We start from the raw sequence: 25,155 nt of genomic DNA on the forward strand, positions 1-25,155 counted from the left end.
ATGGAATATGTAGGGGCTCCTAAAACAGTGAGTGATATGGAGCAAGTCCTATTTAAGTGCTGGCTACTCTTGAAATAACATATATCACACTTTACAGCATTACCCTGAATGATCAACATGTTAGGCAAGATCAATAGCAAGGCAGATGTGTTTTCTCTAAGTAGTCATCCACAACTGTGGTAATAAAATGGTCTAATATAGGAAAAGTTATTTTGTTTCATTGTTAAATCTGCGAGTCAAAAGATTATGTACAGTCCAATTCATTTTATATTCAAGGAATCCATATGTAAATGGAGATGCCTAATACAGCATTACATCAATAGCCTGAAACAGCATCAATAGCTGAAACATCTTGGGAACATATTCTTCAGCTCATGCCTCTGTACCTTTATGATAAGAACATATTTCTTATTCAGTGCAGGCCATCTTTGGGCAGGACTGGTGGTTAAGTCTTCCTGATATTAAGCTGAAATCTCTTTCCCTTATTATTTCTTCTCACTGAAATCCCTGGAGCTCTATGGAACAAGTCCCATTACTTTGGAGGTCATATGCCTTAGAGCATTTTCTTTTCAGGAGAAACAGTCTTAGTTCTTTTAGATCATTTCCCTTAAGATGTGGTTTCGTATCCTCTCACCCTACTTATCTCACTGTTCTCAAAGGCCTTGATTTCTCCAATTATTTTTAAGATGCCATACCCAGAAGTCAGCATAGTCCTTTATGTCATAGAAATGGGGTCTCCCTTCTTGTTTGGTGAGTTACATTTTTATGAATGCAGTCTGGGAGTACATTCATTTTTATTTTCATTGAGTTCTTATTTTGACAGCATATTGCACATTTACTGAAGTGCCAACAGGAAAGAACTGTTAACCCAGATTCCTATATCCAGTGAAGATATTCTTTGGGATTGAAGGGAGAAAGGAAGTCATTCTTAGTGGCAAAAAAGTAAGAGAATTTACACCAGCAGATGTACACAAAAGAATGGCTAGGGAGGTTCTCAAACAAAGAAGGAACCATGGAACATCCAGAAGAAAGAATATAGTAAGCAAAAATATAGTGAATATAATAAAGATTTATTTCTCTTCTTTAGTTTTCTAAGTTATTTGATGACTAAAGCAAAAATTATAACACTGATCTGATTCTACATGTATGTAGAAAAATTTAAGACAATCATTTTAGGTGCTCCTGGGTGGCTCAGTCAGTTAAGTATCTAACTCGTGATTTTGGCTCAGGTTATGATCTCAGGGTCATGAGATTGAGTCCCATTTTGGGCTCCATGCTGGGCATAGAGCCTGCTTAAGTTTCTCTCTGGCCCTCTCCCTCTGCCCCCTCACCTGCCCTGCTTGTGCACTTGTGCTCTCTCTCTCAAGAGAAGGACAATTATTTTATACATGGTATAAAGTAAAGAGAGAAAATGTTTTCATACTTCACTTGAACTGGGAAAACAATGACACCAGTGTACTGTGATCAGCTATATATGTATAATGTCACACCTACAGCAACCACTAAAAAAGCCCAGCAAAGAAATATAGTTTAAAACACTATAGATAAATCAAAATGAAACAATAAAAAATGTTTATGTGGCCAATATGAAGGCAGGAAAAAGAAAACAAAAACAAAAAATCCCAAAAAGAATCAAAAAATAAAATAGTAGCCCTCATATATCAATATTTACATTAAAAACAAATTGCCTAAATATATCAATTAAAAGACAGATACTGACAGAGAAGATTAAAAACATGATCTAAGGGACGCCTGGGTGGCTTAGTGGTTGGGTGCCTGCCTTCGGCTTGGGGTGTGATCCTGGGGTCCAGGATCGAGTCCTACATCGGGCTCCCTGCATGGAGTCTGCTTCTCTCTCTGCCTTGTGTCTCTGCCTCTCTGTCTGTGTCTCTCATGAATAAATGAAAAATCTTTTTTTAAAAAAATGACCTAATATATGCTGTCCATAAGAAATTCAATCCAAATGCAATTATATAGGTAAGTTAAAAAATAAAAGGATGGAAAGGGATGCATCATGCAAACACCAATGAAAGGAGGCACAATAATCTAATCATATTAGATGATTTTGACTTTACAGCAAATAAAATTACCAAGGACTGAGAGAAATATTCTATAGTAATGAAAGGGCCATTCCACCAAGAAGTCATAGCAATCCCACATGTCTGCGTACTCAAACAACAGATCTGCAAAACATGTGAAGCAAAAACTAACAGAACTCAAAGAAATAAACAAATACACAATTAAAATTGGACAACATCCCTCTCTCAACAATTGATAGATGAACGAGATAGAAAACCATCATTGTTATAGAAAGACTCATCATCACCAACAAGCAAGAGGATCTAATCATCCTTCAAGTAATAAGCATGCTAAGGATCCTAGTGGAAAAAGTGGACAACATAAAGGAATGATGTGTATGTAAGCAGAGAAATAGGAACTCTAGGAAAGAATTGAAAATAAATGCTAGAAATCAAAACACTGGAAGAGAAATGAAGAATGCCTTTCCTGGGTTCATTAACAGACTGAATGTAGACATGGAAAGAACGAATATGCTTGAAGATATGTCAATAGAAACTTCCAAAACTGAAAAAATAAAGAGAAAAAATAATGAAAAAGAACAGAATGTGTAAGAACTGTGGGACAATTACAAAAGGTATAACATACATTTAAGGGGACTGCCAGAAGGAAAAAGAGAGAAAGGAGGGGTGCCTGGGTGGTTCAGTCAGTTAAACGTCTGCCTTCAGCTCAGGTCATGACGCTAGGATCCTGGGATGGAGCCCCATGTTGGGCTCCCTGCTCAGCAAGGGAGTCTGCTTCTCTCTCTCTCAAATAAATAAATAAATAAATAAATAAATAAATAAATAAATAAAAAAATATTTTTAGAAGAGAGAGAGAAAGGAAAAGAGGAAATATTGGAAATAATAATGGTTGAGAACTTTCCAAAATTAATGACAGGTACACACCACAGATTCAGGAAACCCAGACAACACCAAAAATCTATATTTAATAATCACATTCAAGCTGCAGAAAATCAAAGACAAAGAGAAATTCCTGAAAGAAGCCAGAGGGGTGGAAAACATCTTACATCTTAGAGAAATAAGGATAAGAATTACACTGACTTCTCTTCAGGAAGTATGCAAGCAAGAAAGTGGAGTGAAATATTTGAAGTGTTGAAACGCTAACCTAGATTTCTGGATTCAGCGAAATCATCCTTCAAAAGCGGAGAAGAAATAAGGAATCTCTCAGACATGCAGAATTTGAAGGAATTTGCAGACCTGTCACCAATATGCTTGTCTCATAAGAAAGAAATTCTTCAAGAGAAGGGAAGTGATTTAGTTCAGAAACTCAGATCTATGTAAAGAAGAGCATTAGAGAAAGAATAAATGCTGATAAAGAAAATATTTTATTTTTCTTATGTTAATCTGCTAGATAATATTCAAAACAACAACAATAACAATGTATAGAGTGATTGTAGTGTATACATAAGTGAAATGTGAAGGATGACAGAAATGTTATAAGGGAAGAGAAGGATGAGTTGGGAATAAAGTATCTGTACTATCTGCGAAGCAGGATAGTGTTATCTGAAGATGGTCTTGAATTTGTCTTCAACATATATTATAAAGTCTAGGTTAATCACTGAATTTTAAAAAATGAGTATAATTGATACACTGAGGAGATAAAATGGAATCATAAAATTCTCAATTAAAGCCAGAGAAGGCAGAAAAAGAAGGGAAGAAAAAGAATGAGTGAATGGACAGGGGCAACAAATAGAAAACAGTAACAAATGTAGGAAATACTAACCCAACTATACCAATAATCACTTTAAAAGTGAGCGTTCTAAATATACCAATTAACAGAGACTGGCAAGAGTGGATAGAAAAACAATACCTAACAATATGCTATCTATTAAAAAACCCACTTTAAAAATAAAGACACATATAGATTACAAGTAAAGGGATGTAGAAATATAAGAAAGCAGGAGAAGCTATATTAATTTCAGAGAAGACAAGAAAAATGATCATGGATAAAGAGAGACATTACATAATGATAAAAGATCAATCTCCAAGAAGGCATAAAAATTCTTATTATACAGGGCACCTGGTGGCTCAGTGGTTGAGCATCTACCTTTGGCTCAGGTCATGATCCTGGGATCCTCGGATGGAGTTCCACATCAGGTTCCCTCCGGGGAGCCTGCTTCTCTCTCTGCTTGTGTCTCTGCCTCTGTCTCTGTGTCTCTCATGAATAAATAAATAAAATCTTACAAAAAAATTTATTATGTATATGCCCAAAAATACAGAATCAAAATAATGTGAGGCAAAAACTGATGGAACTGCAAGGGGAAACAGATGAATCCACTATTAGACTTGGAGACCAACACCCCTCTATTAGAAATGAACAGATCCAGCAGGCAGAAAATCAATAAGGACATAGCTGAACCCAATAGCACCATCAATCTACTGGGTGCTAATTGACATCTATAGAATACTGCATCTGACAGTAGGAAATTACATTTTTTCTCAAACTCAAACAGAACATACACTAAGATAGTTTACATTATGGGTCATAAAAACATACCTTAGCACATTAAAAAATAGGTTTCATATATTTCATATATATTTCATATATAAAGTATGCTCTCATACTACAGGGGATTAAATTAGAAAAGAGAACAGAAGCATAGCTGGAAAATCACAAAATATTTGAGATTAAATAATATTCTTCTAAATAGATGGATCAAAGAATTCTCAAGAAAAATTAAAACATATCTGGAACTAGATAAAAACATAAATGCAACTTATCAAAATGAGGGGGATAAGTCCAGAGCAATGCATATAGAGAAATCTATAGCACCAAATACATATATTAGAAAAGAAGGAAGATTAAAGTTTCAAGTTGCCGTAGGAAACTTGAAAAAGAAGTGGTATGTCTGGGATCAGGCACAAGCAGGGCTCAAGAGCCCAAGCAAGCTGCATGAGAAGCAAGTCCCCCGTGTCATAAGTTGCACCAGAGCCTCTCCCTCAGCTCCTTGGGGTCCTTATGACCAGCTGTTAGAAGAGTAAAAAGGCTGAATTTGGTTCAAGGATAGGTCAGCTTGGTATGGTGAACTATGACACAATGCAGCACTGCTCAAAGGTAGACTAGAAAGATAACCAAGAAAGGGGAAGTCCTTCCGAAGGGCAGAATTTCTGGTAGTGCACTTGGTTTTCCACTTTGTGTAGAAGGAGAAGTGGTCTGGGATTAGAAAACATGTGGACTCAGAGAGTGGTGACCAATTAGTTCACTGATTTTTTTTGATGCCCTGGAAAAGGAAACATCAGACTAAATATCACTCCCCTATCTGAGAATACCTATTATAGAAAAGAAAAAACACCAAACCACCAAGAAAACAGGATGACTTGGTCAGTTGACATCAGTTTGTCTCTGTCTTGTCTACCTAAGTGCTGGCACAATAGGCACATGAATGGAGTAGTCATTGTGGCAGAGATAGAAACTGTACACAAGCCCAACAGCATAGCTGTTGACAACTGCAGAGCAGCACTGCTCTCAAGGAGATCAATTGGCTTCTTAATGTCAAGTAGTCTAATTGGATCCCTTCTACTCTGGAAAGACTAGTGACTCATCTTGATTGGACCAGACACATATTTTGGTCATGAGTTTGCCTCTGCTTGCAGAGCTCCAGCCAACACCATATCTGGGTATTTATTCTACTGACAGGGAATCCCACATAATATTACATTGGACTAGGGGTTCCTGGGTGGCTCAGTTAGTTAGGTGTCTGCCTTCAGCTCAGGTCATGAGCTAAAGGTCCTGGATTGAGCCTCACATTGGGCTCCCTGCTCAGTGGGGAGTTTGTTTCTCTCTCTGCCTCCTCCTCCCTGCTTGTGCTGTCTCTCTCTCACACACAAATAAAAATTAAAAAAAAAATTACATTGGGCCAAGGGACCCACTCTACAGGGAAGGAGGTGCAGTGACCAGTGATCATCAGCAGTACAAGAGTAGGCATATAGCCACAGAATCTAGTGGTCCAGGACCTAGTGATCAAAAGATTCCACAAGCTTTCTTGCTGATAGAGCAATGGAAAAGCCTGTTGAAGATGCCTTTGAGGGGCCAGCTGGGACATCATAGCCAGTGAAGATAGGGTACCATCCTCCAGGATGCAGCATATGCTGCAAACAAAGGACCCATTATATGCTGTGAGATCTCTTAAGCAGAGCCCATGGGTCTAATAAACTAAGGGTGATAGTTCTCACCTTAATTCCCAGTCATTTGCTCTTTAATTTGTGCTTCATATCCCCACCTTGGACAATGTACATTTAGAGAACTTGGCTTCGAGAAGGACTGCTCCCACCAGTGGGCACAGCAAGAAAGCTATTAAATTTCTATGTATGCCACCCAATTGTGGTGCATTCCTTATGCTAAGAGAGCAATAGTCAAGTAAAGGAATCACCACCCATAATAAGTAAGGAATCCTGGTCACCAGAGGAGAAGCTGCAGGAAGAATATGGAAAGACTATGTTTGGCATCCAGGTAATAGGCTATAATATGCTTGGTGCTCTTTCACTCATTTTTTTTGAGAGTAAAGGGTTAAGTGCAGGAGCCACAGCCTGACAAGGCCCTGGTGACTGGGGGCTCAGACTTCTCAAAAATAAGGATCTGGGTCATTCTGCCCAGTAAGTTACCTCCATCAACAGAGGTGTCGAAGATGAGGGGAATCTAGATTGGACAGTGGAGGGAGCTAAGTTAACTATTTGTGGCCTCAAGATCAGCTTCTGGAGCAGGGGCTGTAGTTTGTCCCTTGAATATTCCTTTTGTAAGATTGTCTCAGGAAGAGAGATCCATCTGACTCTTCAGTTTGCTTCTCTCAGAACTTACACAAAGCCAGTAGAAGGGTAGACTGCAGTGGAAGCTGTGAAGCACTGCCTACATCTCCCCTCTGGCCTTACACATCAGAACCAAGGTCCTCACCCCTCCCCTCCCCCCACGCGCTGGGAGTGTTGACAGCTAATAGTCTGCAACGGAGTTCCCCTTCCCAGGGTTGCTGTTGGCCAAGGACAGCCACCTTGTTCAAAGTCATACCGCTTTTCTGGGGAAAGTGACTACCAATCAGTGAAAAGTTTTAAAGGTCCAAATTCTTTGTCCCAATTTGAGACATCTCTGCAGGGTCATCCTCACTCCAGAATACTTGTGGGATCAGCTGAGTTCTTTGTTTGCCATCACAGCCCAACTTCTCCCTCCGCCTAATCCTGATTTCTTCCTTCCTCCATGCATGTGATCTGGAGAACACACTTGAATAAACTTCCTGCACATACACCTCAGACTCGGAGTCTATTTCCCATGAAAACCAATCTGAAACAATCTAAAGAGTTGGAACTATCCCTTCCACTATCTTCTTAAACACAAATAAGGTGTTTTTAAGGAAAAAAAAAAAACACTTTTACTGTTCTCTTTTTATTTGGGGCATTCACCTTCTTGATATATTTTTTTAAAGATTTATTTGGGGGGGGAGGGGCAGAGGGCAAGACAGACAATCTCCAACGGACTCCCCATTGAGCAGGGAGACCAGTGTGGGACTTGATTCCCACGACCCAAAGATCATGACCTGAGTCAAAATCAAGAGTCAACTGCTTAACCAACTGAGCCACCCAGATGCCCCACTTTCTTGATATTGTTACCAACTTAACACAGTCATATTTTCATCCTTGGCTCTAAGCTCTGCTTTTCATGCTATAGTTGTCATTAGAAAGCAAGGACTTACTGGTGGCTCAGTCAGTTAAACGTCTGCCTTTGGCTCCGGTCACAATCCCACGTCCTGGGATGGGTCCTGTGTCTCCGCAAAGCAAAGAGCCTGCTTCTCCCTTTCCCTCTGTCCGCCACTCCCCCTGCTTATGTGTGCTCTCTGTTAAATAAAAAATAAAATCTTAAAAAAAAAAAAAAGCAAGGGCTTATACATGAGGTCTCTATACAGTTCGCATGGGTTTCTTTGGTATGCTTCCTGCTTCGTTATTGGGGCCATTTGTAATAGTCCAGTGGAAGTTACTTCTTTAGTTCTTCCCAATCTCTACAGCTATGTTTCCTCATCTGCAAAAAGTTATCTATAAGCTTTTTTTGAGTTTCTTGTGTTCTACTTTTGTAAAGACTAGGCCATATGTAAAGACTAAGACCCAGCCAGACATCTATGATTAATGTCTCTTAAAATTCAATTTTGAATGTCAGTCTGGTTCTGCTCTTGTCATTCTCCGGTCCCCTCCATCCTCTAAAGTATAAGCCCATTGAGAAGCAAGACTAATAGTTCATTGTGAAGTTCTTCTTAACAGTAAATGGGATTCAGAAATATTCTGGAACTCCCTTCCCTTGTGTGGGATGGATTGTGCCCTCAGGGCAACCTTTCAAGTACTGGGCTATAGCCTCCACAGTTGACCCCATGGCATTTGGGCAGCCTGACTGCTGGGCTTCAGCCCGAGTTCCTGGTTTTTACTCCTATCCTCTGCTGGGATAGGAGCCAAGACTGAACCTAGTCCAGTTGGCTGAGGCTCTGACCCTTTTTCTTAGTTTCTGCCAACTTTCTTTGTTTCTGGTTATTTCTACCTTGATCCATGTGTAGATTCTTGGGCCAAGATTCTGGTGAAGAGGATGCCAGGAAATCTTGCTTCCCAGAATGCCATACTCCTTCCCTTGCCCTCAGGTCAGGCCCTTCAGACTGATGCTGGCCCAAATTGCACCTGTATCCCCTACAACCGCACCTGAATCTACACCAGGACCCTGAACCTGAACCGTTAGCATCTGCAGCCTGGGTGAGTTCCCCTGCTCTGTGCCAGCCACCTCAGCAAAATTCTTTCTCACAGCAAATGCCCACATACCCATCACTTCAGCTAGTACTACTGCTTTGACAAATTAGTCCCTGTTAATGAGAATTAAGCTCAGAGTAGTAGTTCCCTGATTAGATCTACCACCCTCTGAAGGGTAAAATTGCTGGCAAAGCAAGTGAAAAATTTTCCAGAATTTCAGCATTTATCTGACTGGGACTTTGTATGAAGATTTAATTTAGGTTTAGTTGTGACCAAAATACCTTGCCTGTTTCATAGTTTTGTTGCCTATTATCAAAACATTAGTCTAGGCCTCCATCATAGCAAATAGATGATCTGCCCACAATTATTTTACATTTTCTCTAATTTCAGATTTATAGATATTCAAATGGGTAGCTTTCTTATTTCAAAACAAGAAAAGCTTAATTTAGAACGGGGAACAATTAGTATTAACACATACACAAGCCATAGTGAAATAGTTTCCTGGGACTATAAAATAGAGAACCACTTACATGCCAAATGCTCTGGCATCAAGTACAGGGGAACTATGGAGGGGGAAAATCAAGTATCTCAAGAATTGAGATGTTCTAAGAATTAGCACATAGATACTGGCTTGTAATAAAACAAAGGTTATAATACAGTGTAACTAAAATGCTAGCTGATCTTTCCAAAGACAGATGAGTGGCTTAAAATGTATTATTTTACAATTTACTAAACTAAGATCTTATATTTGTAAATATTTACTCAAAATCATTAGTTAGCTTAATCTCTTAAGGAAACTATGCCTTGCTTGGGCCATTATTACATTTTATTCTGTAGCCCAGGTATACATCTGGCTCTGGATAATACATAGCACATAATTTATGCACAATTGAAGAATCATCTGCTAGTGATGAAGTCAGAGAATAGTCAAAACTACATAATTTACCACCACCCAACTGCAAGCTTATGCTTTACAACACTACCTTTCCTGAGCCCGATAACTGGCTGCACAGTTCTCCTTCAAACCAACATTCGGTTAAATGAAAAGTAATGGCTAGGATGACCCACTGGCCAATTCGACCTCATCATGCTAGAAGAATGACTTGAATTTAGGGCATACTAAGTGAAGCAAAATAATATAAGGCCACCAAAGAAGTGACAAGGGAATCGCATGGCTGTTTGTCCCAAGAAGCCAGGCTACCTTCCTTCAGTTCAACGGTTGTCCACCAAAGCGGGGCACAAGGTGAGCCAGGAACTGAAGCGACAGGACTCTTTATTCAACCTAAAGCACTCCAGGTCTGCTTTCGAGAATCAAAAACCAAAACTCACATTAAAAGCATCTTTAAAATTCTATAATTGAGCCAGAAATTTGGAAATAGAAGTATCTAGACAAACTGGGGGGTAAGAGGATAGCAAGTCCTCTAACTCAAGAGCTCACAAAACGGAAGCAGGGAACTCGGCAAGCCAGACGACTTCTCCCCACGGGCTTGCGGAGGAAAGCGACTTTAATACAAGTTGGTTTTTTTCATGATCCGAAGAAACTCTTCCTCGTTCACCTCGCCATCTCCATCCCGATCGGCTTCATCTATCATTTCCTGTAGCTCCTCGTCAGTGAGATTTTCCCCTAACTCAACGGCCACGCGCTTTAGGTTTTTGAAAGAGATCTTGCCAGTTTCATCGTCATCAAAGAGCCTGAAAGCCTTCAGGATCTCTTCTTTGGTGTCCTTCTCGGCCATCTTCTGGGTCATCACGCCCAAAAAGTCATTGAAGCTGATTTTCCCCGTGCCCTCCTTGTCTACTTCGGAGATCATCTTCTTCATCTCTTCCTTCCTGGGCTCGAAGCCCAGCGCTCTCATGGCCACCTTCAGCTCCTTCACGTCAATGGTCCCACTTCCGTCGGCATCGAAGAGGTCAAATGCTTCGCGAACTTCTTGCTTCTGATCTTCAGTGAGCTCGGGCTTAGGGCCCACCTTTCTCTTCTGACTGGTAGAGGCCACGTTTGACTTCTTGAAGCCGGAAGCCATCCTCCTCGGGCAGTTGTTCCCTTCAACGGCACCACCGCAGTCACTGCGCTTGCGCAGACGGGACCCCACTTAGAGCGCAGGCGCGACCCCACTTAGAGCGCAGGCGCGGGACCTCCTCGCGCGTCCCAGAGCTTCCCCTTGCGCTCTGCAGGGAGGCCTGGCTCGCTGCCGCCCACCCGCCCACCCGCGCTGTCTGCGAGATCTTATCCATGTTGCACCCCACGGTTCCCTCTATTATCACCCAGTTTCCACGAGCTGAGACGTGGGCTGGCAAGAAGTGCCGGTAGCCACAGTTGCCTTCCACGGTGCATTGCCACTTGCTGTTCTGGCTAGCGCATTTGCAAGCATCCAGAGGGCCAGGTTTATAGTGTTATTTGGAAGTCCTTCTCTTCCTTTTCCATACAAATTAAAATTAACAAACGGACAAGCAAAACAAAAAACCCTCTTGGAGTTAAACAACAACAACAACAGGTCCTCTCTTAGTCTGAGGTTACCTAAAGCTAAATTTAGGATAAGATGGAGCTTGATCCCTTGGCATTAAATGTGGGGAAGAAGGAGAGACGATATTAAGTCACAGCATGTGTTCAACTTGTCATAAATGGAAAACATAAAATGGAAAACGTTACGTATAAAATTTGTAGAAGTTTGTCTCCTGACATTATGCTCAAAATAGTGAAATTTCATTGGCTGATTCAGCATAGGTTGAAATAAATATGAAATGTATTATTCAAATGTATGATTAACTTTCAGTGTTTCAATCTTACATACTCGATCATAATTACGATCAAATAACAGTCTTCATTTCATTCACTAGGCTTTTCTTTTGGAGGGGGGTTCAAGTACTATTTTCTGGTATTTTTTAAAGACTAGCAGTGTATTACTCTCACTTTGTTATCTTGTGCGTGCTGTGCTGAAACCCCCACTCTGATTGCCCTACTTTGGCAGTGGAACTGGAAGCTTACCTTGCAGTACATGTTGGAACTAGAAATTGCTTCCTGAGAACAAAGGGGCAAGAGAAAATTGGGAGCTTTTTAAGTGAAAAGAAAGGAAAAAGTTATCAAGTAAGCCCATAAAGAAATTGCCTTTAGAATTGTTGTATATTTCTTTAAATGGTTTTCTTTTAAAATCTGACATTTTTAGCATTCTTTCCCCCCTAACTATCAACTTATTATTACTTGATCAGTTACAAAGAAGGCCCTTTCAAAGTTTTTATTGAAGAGTTTTTATATCTCCAGCATCTAGAACAGTGCTTGACACATAGTAGGTAGATTAATAACTGTTTCTTGAGTAAGTGAATGAGAATTACTGTTGATTTTAAAATACTTCTGAATTGTCCAAATAAAAGACACCCCCCCCAAAGATTAAATTGTTCTGGGGAAAAAAAATTGTTCTGGGAGTGTTTTTACAAGTTCAGTTTTATTTTAAATTAGTGATCACATGTTGTTTACATCATGTGCCTAACAGCTAGATCTTACTACCTGCCCCAGTTGATATGTGACATAATGGACAGAGGGCCTGAGCATAGGATTTCTAAAAGTCAAGGAAACTTATCTGTGTCTCCTCCCATGTCCTGCTTCCCAGCATTTGTCACATGTCAACTCAGAGTAGACTTTGGCAAGTTGACACTGCCATTGCCCATCTTCCAACACTGCAAATCCTCTGCTTTCTTAACTAGGTCAAAAAGTCTGGGATCTTATTCCAACTCCATGCCTTATTATCTCTCTGACTTGAGAAAGTCACTTAACCTCCCAGACTTAGCTGAGACATCTGCAAAGTAGATGTAATAATATAGCTTCCTAATAGGGCTCCTGTGCATGTTCAGTGAACTACTCCAGGAATGGTTCCCCAGTGGGGCCAAACGGGGCTGGGTAAATGTTAGTTGAATCTGAATTTTTCCTAGACATTGTGCATTTCTCTTGACACCCACTCCTCTGCCCAAATTCAAGCCAAGCTATGATGTGTTGGGAAAAACTGAAGGATAGAAGCTGCCTTATATAGAGCTACATTTGGGCCAAGCTGAGCTCAAAGCAAAGTAGTTGTCATAGTTTCCAGATGTGTGCAATCAGCAGTCACAACCAGAGGCCACCAAGAGCATCCTTTATAGAAAATAGTGCCTTCAGCCAGAGCCCACTGTGAGTGGGGAGTTACTTTATGTCCGTAATCTGTAATCTGATTTAAAAAGGGAAGGGAAACTTACATGGATTGTGTGCCTAGCATTGCGCTTGCTCCTTGCATTTGGTCTCATCAAATCCTTGCCAACATTTCCCCATTTTGCAGATGAAGAAAAATGAGGCTCAGGAGAGATCAGTGACATATTCAATGGTACACAGCCAATAAATGGTGGCTCTGGGATTTTAAACCTTGGCCTGAGTCCAATGCTGAGGCTTTGTTCAGCACAGCATGCTGCCTTCTCTAAAAACAGAGATAATTACCAAGCTGTAGTATCACTGGGAAGGTATGATCCCGCTTTTCTTCCCTAAATGTGACAATAATTAAAGCATCTTGCCTAGAAAGATTTAACAGGATTTTGTGGGATCTCAAATGAGGTCCCATTCTGGGGTGAGGCGAGGAGAAAAGGAGCAATACGCTTGGTATTTACATTTGTTCTTCAATTCTGCCTCCTTCCATTCCCTGCTTTTAGCTCCTGGTGTGAGGTAGTGAGAAGCAGTCCGGGCAAAGTGCTTTCAGTTGGCATCAGTGACAATCTATATAGTGCTTATGAAAATCAGCTTCATTGCTTTAAAGTCAAGTTTTGAGCTCTAGTAAGACCAACATAAAGTAAATGAGATGTCCTGGAAAAATCAATGAATATGAGTGGTTTTGTTTTGGTTTGGTTTTGCACTTAAAACTTTTGTACTGTAATGTTCTGGGTAATATGTGAAATCAGTTGTTGATTTTCTGAGAGGGGAAGAAGAGATGCTTGTTTAATGGAATGGTCATGGGAGCTTAGCGCCTGGAAGGGGGGAAAAAAGAGGTGCTGGAATTTCACAACAGGGTCTGGAGTCAGTCAAGACCAAGAGAAAGGACCCATGCAGCTTGCTTATTCTAATTATTTGGTTTTCCATTTGACCTGCATGGCATGAAAAAGGTGAGGCTCAGGAGTCTTTTAAAATTTAAGTTGCACTCAGCAAATTCAGCAAATTCCAGGTGCCACCCAAGGCAGAAAACATGCATAATAAAGTTTCTTTATTGCTGCCTATTTATTTTCCAACAAATGCAGAACAGTGAAAATGCAAATGTTTGACACTTGTGCAAAAGCAGGACAATTGTGCCAGCGTGGTAGATGGGTGATTCCCAAACCAACAATAACAGAACTACACTATTTATTCTTGAATTCATGGAGCCATTTACAAGAAATGGCCTCAGCAGCAAGAGTTTTACAATCCCGGTGGTCTCTGAATGAGACTATGAAGTCCAGTCCAGTGACTCAACCCAAGCCTTTTTTGGCAAGCCCAGACTTAAGTGTCCAGCCAAAGGCTACATAATTTCTCATTTCATGAACCCCAGAAATAAAGAAATATTCCTCTCAGATACAAAAATTAGACTGTGTTTTAGAAAATAATTTACCAAAATCTCACACTGCTACTCAAACTTTTACCCAAATAGTCCTAATAGCAAAGGAGATATAAAGCACTTCTTTGAAATCCAGGGAAACATTTGGAAGAAGCCTACATCAAGCATGAAACGTCTTTCTAATTCTATATTTTATCTTTTAGAAAAATGAATTTTGCTTTCTGCACATTTGCCAGTTCTACTACCATTTTAAATGATGGACCATTAAGCAAATTTGATTCCCTTGCAGAAAATGCACTGTTCTTATTTTGTGACTTTAAGTGTACCCCTAAGGATGTGAGCAGGAGCAAGGAGAACCTTATGTGTTTTAGCAAACTTGAATGTAGACTTGAAGTGGAAACAGTAAAGATTGACAATGTTTCCCTTCTGTTCCCAACCAAGATCCACTCCACTTATACATCATTTGGATTTGGGAGTAAAAGTTGAAGGAAGGAAAAGAATGGGGAGGAAAGGAGGGAAGATAAATGAATGTCCAGAGCATTTTGAACTTGAGAGGTAGAGTGAAATTAAAAGCATCCGATGAAAAAATGACTGCCCTCTCTTCCCAGAGCCCAGATCAGTCCAAATTAAGCATTGCTTTGATGGAAACAAGTTGAGAAAAAAAAAACATGTTGATCTAAACTCAAAGTAGAACCTCCAGCTGTTGTACTATTGTCGTCTACAGAGGACCCACAAGCATGGGCCATGCAACAGAAAATGCAGAACCAAGAGTCATGGAAGTGGCTTGCTTGGATTTTTAAAATATTTCCTAGGCTAAGCTATTGATTTACTCTTTGATCCACCTTCTTTTATTCTCCAAGGCCCCTGAGACGTCAGCATCGAAACTGGCTCCACGGCTGTTAACTGAGGAGAATTTTCTGCTTACCAGGAATAGAAAGGTCAAAAGCCCACAGGGGTGTTAGTAACACAAGATGAATCAAGTGGGCTGCATTTTCAAGGGGTATTTAGGGATTAGCAGTGACCTGGAGAGTTTGCACCCTTTTAAAAGACATTGAAATTCAAATTTAAAAACAAAACAAACAAAATAACTGCACAGGCCCAAGAAAACAGGTCTTGTAGAAAATAGGTCAAGCAGAACTTGGCCGATGAGCTGCATGTTGTTCATCCAGTCCTTGTATTGGCCACTTCTGCTGGGATTCACGTACTAAGGATGCTTCAGGACACACCTGTTCTGTGCCAGGTTCTGTGCCAGACACTTCTGTATATCAGTTCATTTAACCATTGTAACAACCTGGTGACCAGATATTATTATGTCTGTGTTATAGGTGAGGAAACTGAGCTTCAGAAAGACTTAGTGCTTTGCCCCTGGTCACTCAGTTTGTAAGTAGCTAAGCCAGGAGTGTAAACTGAGGTCTTTGCATTGCAAGTCAGTCCTGTTCTGTCATGCTGTCTATCTCCAAGTAGGAAACAAACAAAAACTGGCTCATTTTTTTGTTCTGACAAGTTTGCTGAAGGATTCACTCAGCAAGGCGGGGAAATAAAGTTTTTAAAAAAAAAAAAAATAAATAACTGGGATCCCTGGGTGGCGCAGCAATTTAGCGCCTGCCTTTGGCCCAGGGCACGGTCCTGGAGACCTGGGATCGAATCCCATGTAGGGCTCCCGGTGCATGGAGCCTGCTTCTGCCTCTGCCTGTGTCTCTGCCTCTCTCTCTCTCTCTCTCTCTCTCTCTGTGTGACTATCATAAATAAATAAAGAAAAAAATTTAAAAACTACTAATTGTTTAAATAAATAAATAAATAAATAAAAACACAGAGAGAGAGAGAGGGAAAATTGAATTCTAGCTCAAAGCCCATCCATGACTAGTTCCTCTAGTAGAGCATAAAGATCTTTACTGCAGGGGCACTTCCGTGACTCAGTGGTTGAGTGTCCACCTTTGGCTCAGGGTGTGATCCCAGGGTACCGGGATGGAATCCCGCATTGGGCTCCCCGCAGGGAACCTGTTTCTCCCTCTGCCTATGTCTCTGCCTCTCTCTATGTGTCTCTCACAAATAAATACATAAAATCTTAAAAAAATAAAAGATCTTTATTGCAGGGCAGACCATGCTATGAGCCAGCCCCATAGGGGAAAGTAAACTACTATAGATATAGCACTCATCTGTTTGATTTTCCTCCCCTGAACCAACTTGGAAGCAGAGGAGCCCTCTCTGCCTGCCATGTCCCTGTGTCCTTATCCACCAGCACCCCTTCGGCCTAGAGGCCCCTGTGATTGGCAGTGAGACCACCCCTGAAGTCCTGTGCAAGGCACAGAGAGGGAGCAGAATAGTTGGGACTAGGGCCCTTTCCCACATATGCCACAACAGCCATGTTTTCAGAAGTCTGCTCCCCAGCTCATTGGAAATTGGGGAAACTAAATGAAAGTGACAGTAGAAGGAAACTTAATGCCTTTTGTGAAGAAGGATTTGCATTAGCCAAAAATTTTGAGAAGTAGATGATAAAAATCAGTTCTATGACTGCAATACACATTTTAAAATAAGCTTCTGAACTAAATTACAGTCCCACTGCATTTCAAAGTTTAGCAATGTGTCAGCAAACAAAACATCAAAGGAAACCAGTAGGTCATGTTAGGAATCCCTTCATCAACAAGTAATCATATTACAGCTCCCTCCTGCTAAGACTCTAAATGGAAAAGAGGGTATGAATTAGGGCAGGAGGGGATGATGTCTTCTCATCCATTCCATTTGGCAACTGACCATTCCCATGGAGGTTTTTCATTTAGTTGTTGGTCAGGCATCTTTTGAAACTCAGTGGCTTCACCACCGGGAATCGGAATCGCTGTCCTTCTACTTTCCTTGATGTTCTACATTTGCTACTTTGCATTTGCAAAGTCCTTTCCAAGTTCCTTTGGTTTCTGGATCATTCTTATCTGAAATCCATGTTCTTTTTTTTTTTTTTTTCTCCTTGGCACCAGCCAGGGTTCCTTTTGCTCAGAATGCTGTGCATGGGATAAAGCTTAGAATGGAAACTGGGTCACTTACTTGTGGTATTGTTCTCAATTGCACCTCATACAAAGTGTTTGCCTGCCAGAGTGATTTCGGGCCCCATCACAATAGTGTGAGTCCATCTTTGGTTAATTGTAAAGCTCCCCACATCCTTTAAGAACAGTTTCATACAGGCACTTTGGAATATAATTTAAGGATAAGAAAAAAAACAACAAAAAACAACAACTGAAGGATAACGGAGGAGAACGATAAGTCAAAGGGAGAAAAAGGAAGCACATTAGCTTTCAGATATATACTCACACTTTAGACTCATCTATCAAGTTGGGTTGAAAAAGATGAGGAAGGGCAGCCTGGGTGGCTCAGCGGTTTAGCGCTGCCTTCGGCCCAGATTGTGATCCTGGAGACCCAGGATTGAGTCCCACTTCGAGTTCCCTGCATGGAGCCTGCTTTTCTCTCTGCCTGTGTCTCTGCCTCTCTCTCTCTCTCTCTCTCTCGCTCTGTGTCTCTCATGAATAAATAAATAAAATATTTTTAAAAAAAGAAAAAAGAAAAAGATGAGGAGAATTCACATCTTACCACAGATCTGCCTGTATGAACTTATCAAAATCATGAGTATTTAGTGAAACCTAAGAAAATGATAATCATTTAGCCTTTCTTTCTGCTTAAAAAGTGTGAACATCCTGATTTTCCAGCTTTCGACACAAAGGCATAAACTCTACATTTTATCTCACGTATTCTTCTTTTTTTTTTAAGATTTATTTATTTATTTATTTATTTATTTATTTATTTATTTATGATAGAGAGAGAGAAAGAGAGAGAGAGAGAGAGAGAGGCAGAGACACAGGAGGAGGCAGAAGCAGGCTCCATGCCTGGAGCCCGACGTGGGACTCAATCCTGGGTCTCCAGAATCACGCCCTGGGCCAAAGGCAACCGCTGAGCCACCCAGGGATCCCCTATTTCACGTATTTTTCAAACAAAGGAAAAGGCATCTTAGAATTCCTGGTTTTTAGGGATTAATTTAGAATACACAGAAAGAGACACATTTGGATTTAGCATGGGGGAAACTCCAGAAATTTACAAGGCTGGGATCCAGATGAATGGAAGAAGATTAACAACATGTTCAGAAATTGTATTCTTTAGCTTGGTGAAAAGCAACTCATGAGCACAGAGCTGCTTTTCACCAAATCTCTCCTCCAAATGACTGGTTATTCCACCTCTGCTGGACCCTCTGGCAGCCCCAACGAGGAGGAGCCAGACACACTGTATCTATAGATTACGTTCTAGTCCTAGACAAGTTGTCTAAATTAGGTCAGTGGTACGTAAATACATAGGTGGTGCCCGTATGGCCCATGTGCCCAGGGCAGCAGTGTTGTGAGCTCAGATCCCTGGATGCCTGCCCTTGAATACCAGCCCACTCACTCCTAGTACATGATCTCAGGCACCTGAAGCTCCAAATTCCTGTAAAATGGGGTGGAAAAGCAGTTAGCTCACAGGATTGCAATGATGGCCAACTGAGATAATCCATGTGAAGTGTTTAATACTGTGCCTGCCTATTGTAAGTGCTCAGTAATTGCAGTGCTATCTGATTTACAAAGCACTTCAGTATCCATGTACTATCTCATTTAACACCTCAAAAAGCCTACAACATACGTTCTTTATTGCCATGTTATCAGGGAAGAAACCGAGGTCAGAAATTCAGCCATTTTCATATTCGCAGAACAAGCAGCAGCATTGTGGTTCAGCCCACCCACCCTACCTCAACTCTGGTGCTCCTTCCCTACAGTGATCCCTTTTAAGCACAACACAAGTGGACCAGTTATTTTAGATCTTCTGAAGTCTAAGAGAGTATCAAAGCTTGAAGCTTTATTCAATCATATTTAGCATAATGGGTAAAGCATAGGCTTTTGAGCCAAACATACAAGGGTTCGAATCTGGCTCTGGCAGTTTCCGGTTGTGCCACTTTGGTCAAGTTGCCCCACCTCTCAGTACCTAGCTCCTCCTTCATGATGTGCCACAACTTCCCTCTCTGTCACCTAATGCAGTTTAAAGGAACATCCTATTCAAAGCTTTGTCAAGCTTAGTCATTCATTAGCTATTAGATACATAGATTAATTATTGAGCAGGGATGTATTATTCAGTATTCTATGAGCTATTTCTATTCTTAAGAATTGATGTGTGAGACAATGATATAAAATAATCATATTTGTGAAAAAGAATTACCAAATTACCATCTTTGCATTTCTTCACCTTAAAATATTTCTTGCCAAGGCCAGAACGTGTATATTTAATAACATATTTGAAGGGGCTGAGTTTGGATGGCAACACCACTCAGTGAATTAAATAATTCAGTACCAAATTGTTGAACCTGTTTTTTGGTGTCATGGACTAAGACACATGATGGTTAGATTTTTTTTAAGGTGATCATCATGTAGCCCCTGGTTCTGTCACCTGTTTACTAACACCCAAATATTATATTTACTGTCTAAACAGATCTTTCTGGTTTCACATTTATAACTTAATATCAGGTTTACCTTTTATTAGTTTCTAAAATAACAGTTGCTTAAATAAAAGAGATTTACTTCTCTCTTTTGTATGGTCCCAGCTCACCTGGCTACTCAGATATTCCCCACACACCAAGCTCCTTCAGTATTATTACTAGAGCCCTACTGGGTAGTTTGCCCTTGTTACACACTCTAAGATGCCTCCTCAACACCAGCATCTTAGCAAGCAGGAAGGTAGATGTGTCAGGCTCCTTTTGAGAAACAAATCCTCTCCACCCTACCTAAACCACTCCTCTGATGTCCATAGCTGTGCAGGCTTTTCCACTTTGCATAGTTGCAACCTGGCAGTGCCTCACCTCAGCCCAAGCCTCTCACTTTCTGTTCTGGAGCTTCTCGGACTTCATAGAAGTACAAGCCAGTGGTTGGGAGAGTTAACACCTTGACCAGTGATGGACGAGGACCAGTGAGTATCTCTCCCCTTTGTGGCTCCCCATCAGATGGTACTGTGGGATTGAATGCTAATCACCTGTAATAGTGGCCAACTCTGTAACGCATTCTTGCATTGGCTCTCTCTCTTTCCTTGTCACCTTCACTTCTGCTCCCTGGAATTACTTCCCAAGTAAACCTGTAGTCAAGCATTGGCTTCAGATTCTCCCCTCAGGGGAGCCCACGCCGAGAGACAGGAGAGCACAAGCCTTCCATGAACCAGAAGCTGCCCACATCCCCTCTGTTCACACTCCATTGGCCACATTGAGCTGCCAGGGAGAGTGAGAAGTATAATATATTTTTTAAAAAATTATTTATTTATTTTTGAAAAAGAGAGAGGGAGGGGGAGAGAGAGAGAGAGAGAGAGAGAGTGAGCACAAGGGAGAGAGGCAAAGAGAGAGGGCGAATGAGTCTCAAGCAGACTCTATGCTGTGTGCAGAGCCCCATGTGGGCTTGCCCCACTGCCCTGAAATCAGACCTGAGCTGAAACCAAGAGCTGGATGCCCAACCAACTGTACCACCCAGGCACCCCGAAATGAATTCTTTATTGTGGGCTGCCATGCTCCCAGCAAAAAGGTCCATTACTAGGGACAAAGTCTCTGCACGGGCTTCATATGCATGTTTCTTTTAGTTAGACAGATATGATTTTACACAATTAAATACATCCTGGATAGACCAGGAGTTATGGTCCCTGAACTAAGAGACCTGAGATTTTGTCAGCATTCTTTGACTCATCTTCTTGGTGAACTTTAGCAGGTTTCTTGAGTTTTCTTGGCCTACATTCCTTCATTTGTAAAATGGTGATAGTAATAACTCCTTTCATTCTGTGACTACATGACCAGACAGGTACACCTACAGGGTGCAATCCAGTTCACCCCATTGGTGGGCGAGCTCACCCAGCCCACCATCCTGGGAAATAGTGACCAGCACTGGGTAAACATTTACTGCTTAAAAAGTTGCACTGAAGTAGGCTCTTGCAGAACATCACTTTTCATTTCATCATTATTTCCTTCTCTTCCGAAAGATTATCTACCTTTGGAATTTACTCTTTTAAAAAATAATCACCAGGAGAAGAGAGGGGAACCAAAAGTTACTCATGACACTTGTTATGTGAGCCTATGGGACCAAACTGCATTCTCTCTCCATCCATAACCTAAACTTTCAAACATGTAGGAATAGTTAAGGATTCCTTCTGGACTATTTTAAGGAGCAAATTTATTAGTTCTATAGCATCTCGTAATCCTGAGGTATTTAGGAAAACTGCATTCTTTGGATTCTGAAACCCTGGCTGTTTCCCTTAGCTACTTCAAACAATGCAGCTTTTGCTGACAGCGCACTCCTCAGGCCAGCGGTGTTGTTGGATTGTAAGTAAATAATCTTGAAACAAATCCGTAGTTGACACACTGTCATATTATGTTTACTGCTCCAGAGGAGGGATTTATTCCAAGGATATTGAAAAATTCCATTGCTGCTTGGGGGAAGTGACAATTGGGATCACCCATAAATTACAGTGACTGCCCTCTGTGCCTAGACATGATCTAAAACATTGTACATGCGCTAAAATGTCATATGTGAAATAGAACAGTGCTGGATAAAAATATATAATGTTACTAAATAAAAACAGATACCATGGATATGACGTTTAAACTGCCAAATTAGGCTACAGCTAGCAGCTGTACTTCTCCCAGGATTAATATGGGAGTTCTGAAGGTGGAACAGAAAAACTAACTTCAGTTCAATGGTATCCTGCTTAGATTTCATGATGTAATTTAGGTTGCCTTTAAAAAAAAACAAACAGACTTTATTTATTTATTCATGAGAGACACAGAGAGAGAGGCAGAGACATAGGCAGAGGGAGAGGCACACTCCCTGCTGGGAGCCTGAAGCGGCACTCAATCCCAGGCCTTGAGGATCACGACCTGAGCCAAAGGCAGACACTCAACCATGGAGCTACCTAGGCGTCCTGCCTTTCTTTCTTTCTTTCTTTTTAAAGATTTATTTATTTATTTGAGAGAAAGGAAATGCATGTGTGTCAGTTGGGGGAGGGGCAGAGGGAGAGAAACTCAAGCCAACTCTGTACTGAGCATGGAGCCCATCATGGGGTGGGATCTCTCAATCCCTGAGATCATGACCTCAGCTGCCATCAAGAGTCCGCCACTCAACATAGTGAGCCACCCAGACACCCCTAGGTTGCCCTTTTGAAAAATAGTTTAATATTTAATGAACCAGGTATGTCTTTCCTTGCAAGAAGGGTATTCGTTTTGTGAGTTTCTAAAAACCAGTACCTTCTCTGCCATCTCTGTCTCCCCATGCCTGGCTTCTCTGGGGGCTGGTCCGGCTTTGGGGACAACAGTCATGTAACTGGAGTAGGGACAAATACTCAGGTGAGGAAGGCATCAGCCACAGTCCTGATTTCAGCAGGAACTTTTCTCCACTAACTCCATCTAAATCACAGCAACATGTAATTACAGAGAATCAAGAACAAAGCTAGGATTAAACTACAACATCCCCCTGTGCACATAATAACCTTCCTTTGATACCTTCTACAATCTTTTAAATAACAAACATGTGCTTTTTTTGAGGTGATTTCCCTTTGTAGAATGATGGTCATAGAGACAGGAGAAAAGCGTTCTTCCACAATTGTGGAGTATTCAACAGAGGGCAGTCCAGCAGGGTGGAAAGAGCTAGAAGTGTTGCAAATAATTGTAGCATTGAGGATGATGCTTTGAAACAGTGTGAGAGGGGCCCCCCTCCCTGCAGGTTAGGGAGAGCCTCCCAGACGAGGTCCCACTCCAGCATTCTGGCAGCGTGCTTATGATTTGTCCAGGAGGGCAGATGAGCAGAAGACTTCTAGGTTAAGGGAATCACACCTACGGTACAGAGAAGTAGAAGCGAGAAAGTGAGCAGCAGTTTCACTATCAGTTGAGTATCAGATGTGTATGTGTGTGTGTGTGTGAACATGAGCAGGGGTATACTTGGGAAAGTATAGGCCCTATGGATATCTGCTGGCTACTCATCCATGAAAGGCAGTAAAGTAGTGGGCACAAGCCACAGAAGTCCTAGGAATGAGAATTAGAGTCATGGAATGGAATAGTTGGGTGGAGCTAGGGGTCTCTGTATTGTAGACCCCCCAGGTCAGCAGCTGTGGCTGGTATAGCATGTCAGGATGACTGCAGGGTTTCATCTGTTGGTGCACTTCCTCTGGCCAGGCCAAACACTCAGATCGGCTGCAAGACCCTGAAGGTCCCTCAACAGCAGCAGTGAGAGAAGTGGCCTCTTGCACAGTGTGTAGGGTTGTCCATGGCTAGCTTTTGCGATCGCACCTCTGCTCATACCTGCCTGGCCAGCCTGGCTAGACTTTTTATGCCTTCATGCCTGCACATTTTATGTATTCTAGCCAACGAGACTCTTCTCCATGTGTAAAGAACTAGTCGGTGGCTGCTAGTAGCTGGCTACTAGCATGCAACTCTTGATTTTGGGGTTGTGAGTTTGAGCCCCACATTGGGTGTAGAGATTACTTAAGAAAAATCTTTTTAAAAGAGAAAGAACTAGCAGGTCCCCTTTATTTATTTAAATCTACTGTTTTATTCTTTATAGCAGGGAATGCTGAACAGAATATCAGTAAATATCCTCACTTGTTTCAATTCCCTTCTGTGAGATTTCTCCACCCTTTCTTCACTCCTTTTCTCCCTTCTCCTCTTCCTCATGAATGCACAGTTGTACAGTCTTAGGGAGAATAGTACAAATGAATCCCCATATGCTCATCACCCAGCTTCAACAATTACTGACTCATGGTCGATATTTTCTTTTTTTTTTTTTTTTTTAAATTTATTTATGATAGTCACAGAGAGAGAGAGAGAGAGGCAGAGACACAGGCAGAGGGAGAAGCAGGCTCCATGCACCGGGAGCCTGACGTGGGATTCGATCCCGGGTCTCCAGGATCGCGCCCTGGGCCAAAGGCAGGCGCCAAACCGCTGCGCCACCCAGGGATCCCTCATGGTCGATATTTTCATCATTATCCCCATCCTCTGGTTATTTTGAAGCTATCCTCAGGCATTTCATCTATAGATAGTTAAATATGAAATAAGAAAAATTTGATTCCTATGTCAACTCAATGTCCCCCTCTTTGGCCATATTTATTTATTATTTTTTCCAAAGATGTTTATTTATTTATTAATGAGAGACACTGAGAGAGGCAGAGACATAGGCAGAGGGAGAAGCAGGCTCCTGCGGGGAGCCCGATGCAAGACTTGACCCTAGGACCTCAGGATCACGCCCTGAGCTGAAGGCAGACGCTCAACCACTGAGTCACCCAGGTACCCCTGGCCATATTTAAAAGTAGTATTTGTCTGTTGACTGTCATCAGAGGGCTTGTTCCCAATTAGCAATTCATTGAAAATCCATTTGCCACTTAAAAAAATACATTATATATAAAATGTTCATATAATGTATAATCTTAGAACTAAAAATAGTAGAATAATATTAGGGCAAACACACATGTAACCACAATTGAGCTAGAGAGAGAGAGGAGCATTACCAGTATCTTTGAGCTCCTTTGTTTGCTTCCTCTCTCTTCCACTAGTTACTTTGAAATTGAGACTAATTGTTCCCCCCAAATGTAGCTGTGTGTGTCCTTACCATATGTAAGTTTGGACCTCTAAGCAATATACTGGTTAGCTTTGCCTCATTGTGAACTTTTCATAGAAATAGAATCACTGACTCATACAAATATAGTCATATAAAAATAAAATCACATAAAAGTAAAAATCCCTTAAATAGAATCTCTGAAATATTCTGTGACTTTTTCTACTTTAACATCTTTTTCTTCTATTCATCCATGGATAT

The 25,155-nt window shown here is 41.2% G+C and overlaps 2 protein-coding genes across 5 annotated transcripts in view; both read right to left on the minus strand.

The window, feature by feature from the left end:
• Positions 1-9,975, minus strand: part of CLUL1 (clusterin like 1) — a 51,422-nt gene extending 41,447 nt beyond the window's left edge. For 3 of the 4 annotated variants that reach the window (XM_072828973.1, XM_072828968.1, XM_072828969.1), the window contains exon 1: positions 7,757-9,975. The gene's annotated coding sequence lies outside the window, so the exon portion shown is untranslated. The remainder of the gene's footprint in view (positions 1-7,756) is intronic. The other variant, XM_072828972.1, reaches the window with a different exon arrangement.
• Positions 9,976-10,116: 141 nt separating this feature from the next.
• Positions 10,117-10,870, minus strand: CETN1 (centrin 1). Its single transcript, XM_072828974.1, has one exon. The coding sequence runs from the start codon at positions 10,808-10,810 to the stop codon at positions 10,292-10,294; it is 519 nt and encodes a 172-aa protein (XP_072685075.1). The 5' UTR covers positions 10,811-10,870; the 3' UTR covers positions 10,117-10,291.
• Between the last annotated feature and the right edge of the window lie 14,285 nt (positions 10,871-25,155).

Source organism: Canis lupus, chromosome 6, assembly GCF_048164855.1.
Source record: "Canis lupus baileyi chromosome 6, mCanLup2.hap1, whole genome shotgun sequence".
Taxonomy (NCBI): Eukaryota; Metazoa; Chordata; class Mammalia; order Carnivora; family Canidae; genus Canis; species Canis lupus.

Coding starts and splice junctions, on each gene's coding strand:
- CETN1 (XM_072828974.1), bottom strand. CDS start 10,810: ATGGCTTCCGGCTTCAAGAAGTCAAACGTGGCCTCTACCAGTCAGAAG.